Here is a 12787-nt window from a genome sequence, read left to right as displayed (position 1 = left end):
AATGACACCAGCAGAGAAATTCGGAGACGCATAGTGGCTGGAAATCGTACGTACTTTGGACTCCGCAAGACGCTCCGATCGAATAGAGTTCGCCGCCGTACCAAACTGACAATCTACAAAACGCTCATTAGACCGGTAGTCCTCTACGGACACGAGACCTGGACGATGCTCGTGGAGGACCAACGCGCACTTGGAGTTTTCGAAAGGAAAGTGCTGCGTACCATCTATGGTGGGGTGCAGATGGCGGACGGTACGTGGAGGAGGCGAATAAACCACGAATTGCATCAGCTGTTGGGAGAACCATCCATCGTTCACACCGCGAAAATCGGACGACTGCGATGGGCCGGGCACGTAGCCAGAATGTCGGAAAGTAACCCGGTGAAAATGGTTCTCGACAACGATCCGACGGGCACAAGAAGGCGAGGTGCGCAGCGGGCAAGGTGGATCGATCAGGTGGAAGATGACTTGCGGACCCTCCGTAGACTGCGTGGTTGGCGACGTGTAGCCATGGACCGAGCCGAATGGAGGAGACTCTTATATACCGCACAGGCCACTTCGGCCTTAGTCTGAATAAATAAAATAAATAATGAACAGCCAACTTCTTCGCCTATTGTTGAATGCACGACGCACTTGCATTTCTTTTGGAAGTTCAACCATAGAACAAAAAATTAGCTGTTCAATATTTGGTGTGAAATCATTACTGCTGAACTAGATATGTATTGATATTTTCAACATAATCCATATAATCATATTTCCATCCGTAGAGTATTTGCAACCTGCTCGCGGGTTGGCGTTACTGATAACCACAATTCATGAAACATTCAATTACCTTGAGCAATAAAATAAAACGACAAAACGAATCATCCTGAAAGTAATATATTTTTAGCTTTCTTTGCTAATTGATCGCCTGGGCAATATTTCAGCGATTTGATTGCAGATCCTTCTACACCAAATTCCAGTTTAGCACGGAATAACATAGGCCACTCTAATGTAATATGTTACATTTTGCTGCACCTAATTCTAACTTTTCCTTAATACTTTCAAAGGTCTTGTTAAATTCACTGTTTTTGATTAAAGTATTTAAAGAAGACGTTGAAGACAAAGTTTACCATTCCCTAATTCAATAAGAAGCTCATTCTCCGCGTAAGAATAAAATTGGCTGTTAGATTGCGTAACAGAAATTTTGGATGAAGGATAACTTTATATACTTACTGGTTCCAAATCACTTCACCGGACAGATGATTTATTTCCCTCAATAAAGCCGCCAGTAACGATGATTTACCACTGCCGCTGCGGCCCACAACGATGGTCAACTTTCCTAACAGGAACCAAAATGTGTCACGCGGATGTGTTTGAAATAAAAACATAAACCATAAAATAGCGATGATGTGGGAAAAAACTAGACAAACCACGAAAGTCGAGGTATTTCTCACAAGGGAGAACCGTACATACCTCTCGGAATAGTGAGCTGGGAAATTTGAAGAATGCTTCCGGTGTTTTGGGAGTTTGAGCTTCCTCTTGTTTCATTGAAACAACCCCACTGAAAGCGACCATCCCGGACGGTAACAATCTGAGCACATTGATTGGTTTCACCTTCTCTGCCATCATCGTCATCATCGTTCGTGCTAACCGTTCCGTAAATCGACTCATTAGCCATGAGCTGTCTATGATGCGGTTTCTGTCGTAGGCGGTTTCCCAGCAAACGTGCGCATCCAGACAATTGACTGTTATGCGTTCCAAGAACGGTCGTTTGCTGATTTACTCTGTGGTTCAGTCCGGAACCAACAATACCACCACCGCTTATAGTGGACTGATGATCATCATTTTGCTCCAATCGTTTCGTGGAAATGTCGCCAGGAGTGCCCGATGCCGTACCATCGGTGCTAGAGGATTCAACGGAAAATTTGGCCCGCCGTATTTGCTCATCTTGCTCGATTTCACTTTCCCCCTCTGATGATTCCGAACACGCAGTTTCATCTTTTGGCGTGTTTTCGGACGAAACGGTTGCTGGATCAAAGGGAATAGATTAAAATGAGTTTATAAAGTGATGTCTTGAAAATTACTGAATTATCCACAAAAAACAAATTGGTTCAAAATACATAAGTATTTAAAAGAGTTGACAGTTTACTGTAGAGATGGGCGTTCAGATCCGGAACCGTTTAGATGATCTTTGAAGTGAGCGAATGATTCTAAGCTCACTTTTTGAAATATCCGGTTCACCAGATCAGCAAATTATCTAACCATTTGTAAGGAAATGACAATATTTTGAGTTTATTATGGATTTTATTTAAATGATATGATACGTTTGAGAGCGAGATAGGGTTGAAATTATTGTCTGCACGAGTCAAAATTGTGGTTTTGAATGACAACCGCTTCAACATTTTGCATTCTCCACGCGTTTGGATCCAAAGATCCGATCCGTATGAAAGATCCGGATCATTAGAATGAATGAAACAGATCTGACCCGTTCAACGAAGTGATCCGTTTTGGCCATCTCTAGTTTACTGCATGTAGGTTTTGTTCAAACAGTACACATTTATAAATATTTATAATCATATACATAAAAAGATCATAACGATGTTCTTATTATCTTTGGGTGCTCCAATAAACTTTTTAACGTTAAATCTTTTTGTTCAATTTTTTCGAATTATTAATAACAAATATAATTATACAACATTTAAATTACAATATCTTCATTCTTTCAAATGAAGATTTATTCAGAATAGTTCGAACTGAAAAAGTGTTTTTATACCAGCAAAATCCTAATAATTCCTTTTCTTTCAATTGGTTTGTTATGAGTACACGATTTCTTAAATAACATATTGTAATTGAAATAAAGGCCAATGTTAATTGTATTAAAAACCAATCAGAAAATTGATTGTGGCTGATGAGATACAAAAACAAAACAGGACTTAAAAGATCAAACATCATTTAACTCACCGCATTCCGGCAAATCAAAACACTCGAAATGCATTGCTCCCTCCTGCTCCCATTTGGTATCCTCCTCATCCTCTTCCAGCACCATTTCATCATACTTTCCATCAACGCTATCCTCCCGGTCACGGATTACAGCAGCCTTGTCCAACGTTGCTACCCTCCGGCTCACATCACGTTTTGTGACGTTCCCTCGTCGGAGCCCATCGAACGACGTCGTACGACCGATTCGCCGCGCAACCACCGTTCGTACTTCCGGTCTGCGAAGGAACACCTCTAGACGCCTAGTGCTCACCCCCGCCGATAGGATAATCGGAATCGTGATTGGAAAGATAAACAGAGGCACCGTCAGTTGATTAAACAGTGCCAACGAGGCGAACAAACGGGCAGCGGTAAATTCGATCCTTCCGTCCCGGGCGCCCTCCTCCGCAATTGTGCTTTCGTGGCTCTCCAAGTGGATGAAAACGGCCACCGTCACGAAGGTTATCAGCACCGACGATATATGCGTTAGGAGCACTGAATTTGAATGTGTGGGAGAAATAAAAACGGGAAAAATATGAGAACACAACTTGTTACGGCTTTTCGTTCACCGGTAACTTTTTAATTAGACTTTGAAATTTATGCCGGGGTGTTTGCTAAGTGAATAAAAGATTTCAATAAAACTTAAAGTGGGGAAAACAATATCGAGTTGTAAAACTTGAAGTCCCGATAATAATCAATGCTTGTCTAGGGATCCTATATTAATGTAGAATGTAGGATCCCTATGCTTGTCCAATAGAGCGATTTTAATTATGACTTCAATGCATTCAAAGTTAATTGCCTTTATGCCGGGTATTAAGCCACCCGGAGTGGAAATTGATTACTATGTCTGAAACTTGATTATGCATATATACGACATGTGATAGATTTAGTTTGGAAAAGGTATTGGAGGGTAACCGCCCCTTCGGTGGGCTTCGATCCCACGACCCCAGTTCGCTAGACAGGTGTTTTCAAGTTTCAGACATAGGGAAGAAGAAAAAAAGAGGAAGGAATTAGGAAGATGAAAAAAGAAAAACGGAAGTAAATTGTAAGCATATGCGGTGTTTCAAAAAACTTCGTTTCAGGTGGTTTGAAACAAAATTTCGCCTTAGACCTCAACTCATTTGTAGCATACACCAAAAAACGGATTCCAGATTCCAAAAACATGCGCTAATCAGACGGTTACAGAAGTTACAGTTAGTCGGAAGTTACATTTGTGCGAGCTCTGTCGTAATTCACCTTAATCACGCAGTAGCAACTTCAAACTGGTCCACATGCGCTTTTATGTGATAATAAAAGTACATGCAACAAGTTTGTACACAATTGTGTAAAGTTTGATAAACAGATTTATTTTGCTGTAATAATGAAGTATCTGCCATTATGGGAGTGACGTTTTTCTGCAATATTTTTTGCGATCCAAGTTTGGCTGTTTAATGGATTTGTGATTTTTCTTGTGAAAGTGTTACCTAGGTACTGTTTTGGCTCAAATCCCGAACATGACTCATATTCCTAAAACTGTAGTTTTAGCGTCCTAAAACTAAAAATTTCATCAGTTTTCAGTTTTGAGCATCAAGATTACAAATGAATGCAAGATCGTATGGGAAAAAATACTGGAATAAAGCTAAAATGGCCGCTTAAAAGTGAGTGTTCGAAACATGAGTCATGTTCGGAATTTGAGTCAACACGGTACTTTTAAAGTCATTGGCATCCGAAGAATTCGTCAGATCACGTTACACAATTCCGGTGAGTCTATTCCATCATAAACTACCATAGTGTCGTCCGTTAAAAGTTGTTACAGAACAGAAGCATTCTAACTTTGATTTGAACCGTTGTCAACCCCGAAACTTACATAAACATATGGTAACATTAGAAAGACTATGAGAAGCTGTCCAAATACCTTGGTTGTTTAACTCTTGTGGTATATTTAATATTTCATAATTCAGCATAATTTAGCGGCATATTTTTATTTTTAGCAGCGCTCACATCTCACATTCTCACATCACCTATTTTTGACTTTGTCTTTCAATTCCTCGTGCAGCGTTAATCGTTCTGGTCATTAATGGAATAGCAATTGAGAAAGTGAAAATTTGTTTCTTGTTCAGTCGTGTTTCTCCAGTAAGCAGAGCGATCGACCGGGCATCGGAATATAATTCTGCTCAGGCATTGGAAAAAATTAGATCATGAGTAAAAATCAATTAAATTCATGCCAACTTGATGCTGTACTGCGGCCTAATCGATGAAGCTTTCTAGATCGTTGAAATTTGGTGTTCGTTGATTCAAAGTTTAAAGATCTTTATCGCTCACCAATGGGAGACAACTGAGCGAGGCAAATCACTTGATATCCTAATGATATGTATCTTATTTACGTTTGCAGAATCCATCTTTGTTCTATTAGATATATAAGTATGATTGTAAATATGGAAGATGACCTTGATAATGATGCTACTTACACACTTCCCCAGATATAGTAGCTAGTTGGTATGCAATACGTCCATTGTACTTTTTCTTATAAAACACCATGCGTCTACTGGATCGGTCTCTTTTGCCGATCGACCATCGTAACAGTAAGTTTAATAAATTATTAATAGTGAATGTCCGGGTCTTTTCTTCTGCACGACACAGCACATTTTGGCGACGAGGAAATTGGAAAACGCGTCAGTGATCCAGAAAACGTGTGTCCTTGGTCAGTAAGTCGATCGGCCGTAAGAACACGTGAGTGGAGGAAAGTCTAACCTCAATTTTTGAACAACGTCGGTTCGAACAACGTGATGACGGTGGCCAGAAGAATCTCGCGTTTGAGGTTGGCAACAGTGTAGAAGAAGAGTTGACAAAGTTGTGAGATGGTAGTTGGTAACCCTACAGTAAATATAACGCATTGGGGTCGCACACCCCTGCGCCCGTTACGAATGTAGTAACCGACAGGAGGCACATCAACGGCATGGCGTTCAACGGCGATATGTGCGCGTCGGCATCATAGAGCTCGAGCATTGCTACGAGAGGAAGTCGGCCTCTTTCTCGTACCATCCGTCGAACAGGTAAGTCGTGTGCTGGGCGACAGGTTGAAGCGGACGATTGAAGCGTCACAAATGGCGATCCTGCCAGCAGCCGTTTTTCTTTGGAAATCATGCGGCTTTGATTTTTTTTCCTAATTTTCTTCAAACCTGTCGCCCTACATACACGACTTGCGGTAATTTTTAGATTAGTGAAATTTTTAAAGTGAAGTGAAAGAAATTTTGTGAAAAAGAAATAGTGTGAGGAAGAGACGTTTCGGAAGTAGCTTTTGTTTCCGGCGATAAAGGTGAGTGCTTTCTTTTCATTCAGTGATGCTAAGACTGCATTTTTCCCTCGTTCGAAAGAGGGGCAAATACGTGAAATGTATTAAGCTTTGGCAAATGTGTTTGATTCGTCGGTGACAGTTTCCGGGAGCGTGGAGGAATGCCACGGGGCCTTTTGGCAATGGAATTCCGATGGGAATCTCCAGGACGCAAGGCAACTGTGTTTGTTTTCTCCATTCTCACTGGTTGTCTGACGAGTGAAACGGGGCCACTAATGAAAATTTGCAAATGATTTCTCGCTTATCAGGGCAACTGTTTTTCGTCGGTGACAGTTTCCGGGAGCATGGAGAAATGCCACGGGGCCTTTTGGTAATGGAATTCCGATGGGAATCTCCAGGACGAAGGCAACTGTGTTTGTTTTCGCCATTCTCACTGGTTGTCTGACGAGTGAAACGGGGTCATTGATGCAATTTAGCAAATGATTTCATGTTTGTCGAGGCAACTGGTTTGTTTTCGTCGGTGACAGTTTCTGGGAGCATGGAGGAATGCCACGGGGCCTTTTGGCAATGGAATTCCTATGGGAATCTCCAGGACGCAAGGCAACTGTGTTTGTTTTCTCCGTTCTCACTGGTTGTCTGACGAGTGAAACGGGGCCACTGATGCAAATTCGCAAATTTAGCAAAAGAATTTCATGTTTATCGGGGCAACTGGTTTGTTTTCGTCGGTGACAGTTTCCGGGAGCATGGGGGAATGCCACGGGGCCTTTTGGCAATGGAATTCCTATGGGAATCTCCAGGACGCAAGGCAACTGTGTTTGTTTTCTCCGTTCTCACTGGTTGTCTGACGAGTGAAACGGGGCCACTGATGCAATTTGGCAAATTTAGCAAAAGAATTTCTTGTTTATCGGGGCAACTGGTTTGTTTTCGTCGGTGACAGTTTCCGGGAGCGTGGAGGAATGCCACGGGACCTTTTTACAATGGAATTCCGATTGGAATCTCCAGGACGCAAGGCAACTGTGTTTGTTTTCTTCATTCTCACTGGTTGTCTGACAAGTGAAACGGGGCCGTTGATGCAATTTTCCAAATTTTGCGAATGATTTCTTGTTTATCGGGGCAACTGGTTTGTTTTTGTCGGTGACGGATTCCGGGAGCGTGGAGGAATGCCACAGGGGCTTTTGACAATGGAATTCCGATTGGAATCTTCAGGACGCAAGGCAACTGTGTTTGTTTTCTCCAATCTCGCTGGTTGTCTGACAAGTGAAACGGGGCCACTGATGCAATTTAGCAAATGATTTCATGTTTATCGGGGCAACTGGTTTGTTTTCGTCGGTGACAGTTTCCGGGAGCATGGAGGAATGCCACGGGGCCTTTTGGCAATGGAATTCCTATGGGAATCTCCAGGACGCAAGGCAACTGTGTTTGTTTTCTCCGTTCTCACTGGTTGTCTGACGAGTGAAACGGGGCCACTGATGCTATCTGGCAAATTTAGCAAAAGAATTTCTTGTTTATCGGGGCAACTGGTTTGTTTTCGTCGGTGACAGTTTCCGGGAGCGTGGAGGAATGCCACGGGCCTTTTGGCAATGGAATTCCGATGGAATCTCCAGGACGCAGGGCAACTGTGTTTGTTTTCGCCATTCTCACTGGTTGTCTGACGAATGAAACGGGGCCACTGATGCAATTTAGCAAATGATTTCATGTTTATCGGGGCAACTGGTTTGTTTTCGTCGGTGACAGTTTCCGGGAGCATGGAGGAATGCCACGGGGCCTTTTGGCAATCGAATTCCGATGGGAATCTCCAGGACGCAAGGCAACTGTGTTTGTTTTCTCTATTCTCACTGGTTGTCTGAAGGGTAAAACGTGGTCACTGATGCAATTACAAGTGATCTCCAGTTTATTGGAGCAACTATTTGTTGTGCTTATGGTTTATAATTGTGACTTCGAATGGAATTTCTCAAATGCAAGGCTTGTTTTTCGACGTTAACGGATTACAAGATAAATTTACAATATACAATGCAATCTTACTGTTTTTTCGATAAAGCGAATATCAGATTCACTTATCTTGGTTTTACCTTTAACAGAAGATTGTGGCATGTTAGGACGACTGTTTTTACGCTTGTCTCAGGCTGTATTGATAATAGAACTGCTTATTACTTAATATTCGCATACGGAAAGTGTCCCTTTCTTTTTAATAGTGAAGTTTCTGTGTGTCCTAAAAAGGAATATTTTGCTTGATTGATAGGGATAAAGCGCAAAGATGTCGAAAGGACAATACGTTCGAGCTCCCATTGAACTTGACAGCGACGACTCTAGTACGGAAGATACAGTCCCGGAGCCCTTGGCGTTTGAGACCGTAGAAAGCAATGGTCACGAAGATCCAAGAAAAATACATAACGATCATACGAAAGAATCTAATGACAGCGGTAGGATGGATCGCTTGGAACGTGCCTTTGTTGATCTAACGCAAGCAATCTTGGATCAACATCGCGGAGCACAGGACCAGGCAAGCTCACAGACTAGCCGAAGCAATGATAACTCCTGGTTCGTACCGGAAACGGCCGATTTAAATCGAGAACCAACTCTCAATATTCGATGGGACCATATCAAACCGTTCCCGAGCAACGTACCGGCAAGAGAAATGTGGGAAACCTGGCAAAAATATTTGGAAACATTCGAGATAGCAGCATCATTTAGCAATGCCAACGATCCGATGCGACGCACTCAATTGCTTTTTCTCGCCATGGGTGAATCGTTGCAAACGATAGTACGTGCTGCTGGCCTAAGACCCAACTTAAAAGATCCCCTGTGCTACAACAGTTTCGTACGCAATATAGGCGAATACTTAAAGACAATGACTGACAGCTCTGCGGAACATAAGGCCTTCTTGATGATGCATCAGGCTAAAGGTGAATCAATAGTTTGCTACCACGCACGCCTAATGGAAAAAGTTCGATCATGTGGTTACCATTTGGACGATCAGAACAGATTCGTTCGCACACAGCTTCTGAAGGGTATGACCAATCAAGAACTGGCAAGAACAGCGCGTACTTATGGGCACGATACCGGAGTTATCCTACAAGCGGCAACTCGTAATGAGTCGTATGAAAAGGCAGACGAAGAGCGTCCAGCTGAATCGGAGGTGTTTGCGGTGAACAGGATTGTCTATCCAGCAGGCGCCAATCGTAAACGAGCATATCGCGGATCGAACCACGTCGATCAACACTCGACTGAAGCTACGCAAGGAAGATCGAATCTGTGCTACAGATGCAATCGAACAGCGCACCCAGACCCACGATCGTGTCCGGCTAAAACTAGGAGATGCAATGTATGCAAAATGAAGGGTCATTTTGCCGCAGCTTGTCGAAAGAGGAGTATCAGTTCCGTTAAGAGCGCAAGTTTTCAACCTGAGCCCAATCAGAATTCACCGAAACAGTCCCCAAAGAGACCATTTGAGGAGAAGGTATAAATCTATTTCACTACAGAAACTGTCTTATGTTCATTATTGCTTCGCTTACTGTAAACTCGTTTCACAAGTTCTTTTAATTATTAATAAACATTGAATTATCGTTGGAAAACTGAAATTGCTATTCGTTTCAATTTATTTTCAATTCGCAGTGCGTCTCCGTTTTAACTCTCGAAGACGTGCTTATAGAATGCCGAGTTGGGTCATCAACACCAATACAGTTTCTTGTAGACTCTGGAGCTGATGTGAACGTGATTGGTGGTAAGGATTGGGAAAAATTGTCGGAAGAGTTTTCGAAGGGGTCTGTTACTCTTGAATTTGTGGATCGCTCACTATTAACGGAAGTTCGTGCTTTTGCTGCAAACAGACCGATGGCAGTGAAACATGTGTTCAGAGCAAAGTTTTTCTCAAAATTGGATCTCACTAGCGCATATTACCATCTCGAACTTTGCAAGGAATCTCGAGATCTAACAACATTCCTTACAGAAAACGGAATGTATCGTTTCACAAGATTGATGTTTGGGGTAAACTGCGCGCCAGAAATATTCCAAAGGGAAATGACTCGTATTTTGAAGGATTTTGACAATGTTATAGTATACATTGACGATATTTTAATATTCGCTGCGACATTAGATGAGTTGCATATCACAGTTGCTCGCGTAATGGAGATTTTAAGGTCGAACAATCTTACGTTAAATGAGGAAAAATGTGAATTGGATAAAACTCGTATCAGTTTCCTAGGTCACGAACTAGATGAGAACGGTTTCCACATCGATGAAGCCAAAATCAAAAGCATTCGCCAATTCCGGTACCCAAAAACTGTCTCCGAATTAAGAAGTTTCCTTGGTCTTGCTTCATTCATCAGCCCCTACATTCAAGATTTCGCATGCATTACAAACCCTCTGTGGAGCTTGGTTTCAGCTAAAGAGTGGAGCTGGGGAACGCAACAAAGCGCTGCTTTCGATCTTATCAAAGAAAAGATAATGAACTGCACTGTCTCGTTGGGGTATTTTTCCAACTCCGATAAAACTTACCTTTATACGGATGCGTCTCCAAATGCATTGGGCGCTGTTCTTGTGCAAGAATCGGAAAACCATGAACATCGTGTGATAAGCTTTGCTTCAAAAGCATTAACACCAACAGAAAAGCGATACCCTCAAAATCAAAGAGAGGCACTTAGTACCGTATGGGCTGTTGAACATTTCTCATACTTTCTGCTGGGAAAACACTTTACATTGCGTACAGATGCGAGGGGCGTTACGTTTGTACTGAACAGATGTCGCGAAAACTCCAGAAGAGCCCTTACGAGAGCAGATGGATGGGCACTGAGACTGAGCCCTTACAGTTACGACGTACAGTACGTGAGAGGAAAGGAAAATATAGCTGACCCGTCGTCTCGATTGTACGAGGGTACCGATGGTCCTTTGACGAGAGTTCCAGTCCCTGAAATCGCAAGATTGGAAGCAAACGCTGTAGATTTCTTTGACCGAAAATGAAATTCGGAAAGCAACGGCACGGGATAACACTTTACAACTGGTTTTCCAAGTTTTGGAGACGGGAGAATGGCCCGAAGAACTTCGCAGGTATAAATCAGTCGGAGAGGATTTATATGAAAAAAATGGAATATTGGTTAAAAATGGTTGCGCTGTGATTCCCAATGAACTCCGGCAAAGAACACTAGAAGTCGCCCATGATGGGCATCCACTAACTGCGAAATTTAAGAGCATACTTAGAGGAAGAGTTTGGTGGCCAGATTTACAGAAGGACGCAGATAATTGGGTCAAAAGCTGTAGAATGTGCACCGTGAATGGAAGGCCTGAAAAACCTACACCGTTGAAACGAATTTTTGCCCCTGAAACTGTTTGGGACACCATTGCATTAGACTTTAATGGACCATACGCGAAATTCGGAGGCGTTAACATTCTAGTAGTGGTAGACTATAGATCCCGATATTTGATTGCACGACCAGTGAGATCAACAAGTTTTGCGCACACAAAGAAAGTGCTCGAAAGCATTTTTGACAGAGAAGGTTTTCAAAAAAACATTAAAAGTGACAATGGTCCTCCGTTTAATGGAGAGGAGTACAAAACATATTGTTCCGAAAGAGGTATCACAACAATATTTTCAACACCGCTTTACCCACAGCAAAACGGCCTTGTTGAAAATTACATGAAGATAATCAACCAGCTTCCACGGATGGAACTAGCTACGAGGTCGAACTTCAGTCAGCAGTCCGTGCACATAACGCCGCTGCAAACGCAGTCACAGGAGTAGCACCCGAAGAGGTAATGCTGGGACGGAAGGTTATGCGAGGTTTGCCACTATTAGATAGGACGAAGCTAAATCTCGATGATGAACTCCTAAACGGAATGGATAGGGAAGCTAAACTACAAGGAAAATATCATGCGGACATCCGTCGCAATGCTCGAAAATGCCAAGTTAAGCCGGGGACAATGTAGTTGTTGAACGTCCTGTACGATCGAAAGGAGAAACAAGGTTTGCATTAAAAGGTATACGGTGTTGGAAGAGGAAAACGGAAATCTATTGCTTGTTGATGACGAGGACGACAATAAAACGACACGTATCGCAAACAAAACGGATTTACGCTTGGCGCAGCCCTGAACGCCATTTGAACAGCGAAGTAAAAGAACATGTAACCCGGAGGAAGGAACACTGCCCGAAGTACATCGATCCGGAAGAGCTGGAGAAGAGGAAGACGAAGTGATCCTGTCGGAACATCGACCTAAGAGGAATAGAAGGACACCAGCCTACTTGGACAACTACGTGAGTTCATTGGAAATTCCACGTCCAGGTGAATATATCTTTGCTTACAAAATATGGATTTATGATCGAACTGTTTCCTTTTTTTTCCCGTTACAGCTATCAATTAAATACTTTACTATTTGTAAACTTTAATTCAAATTATCAAACTTTTAATGAACACAAAAGCTTAAACGATGTATTGTAATAAACAATTAATGAATTATTTCAGGTTAACCTTGTTTACCTTTTTTTTTTTTTTCTCCTGAGAAGAAGTGGGATGTGAGATGGTAGTTGGTAACCCTACAGTAAATATAACGCATTGGGGTCGCACACCCCTG

The 12787-nt window shown here is 42.4% G+C and overlaps 1 protein-coding gene across 1 annotated transcript in view; it reads right to left on the bottom strand.

The window, feature by feature from the left end:
• Positions 1-12787, bottom strand: part of LOC134212570 (ATP-binding cassette sub-family C member Sur) — a 231159-nt gene that overhangs the window by 99170 nt on the left and 119202 nt on the right. Inside the window, exons 11-13 of the mRNA XM_062690557.1 lie at positions 2941-3450; positions 1453-2007; positions 1213-1318 (exon numbers count right to left, since the gene is read on the bottom strand). Coding sequence (XP_062546541.1) covers positions 1213-1318; positions 1453-2007; positions 2941-3450 — 1171 coding nt within the window. The remainder of the gene's footprint in view (positions 1-1212; positions 1319-1452; positions 2008-2940; positions 3451-12787) is intronic.

The sequence above is a fragment of the Armigeres subalbatus genome, chromosome 2 (assembly GCF_024139115.2).
Source record: "Armigeres subalbatus isolate Guangzhou_Male chromosome 2, GZ_Asu_2, whole genome shotgun sequence".
In the NCBI taxonomy this organism is placed as follows: domain Eukaryota; kingdom Metazoa; phylum Arthropoda; class Insecta; order Diptera; family Culicidae; genus Armigeres; species Armigeres subalbatus.
Note: the sequence above shows the minus strand (reverse complement) of the source record. Positions and strands in the feature narration are given on the sequence as shown.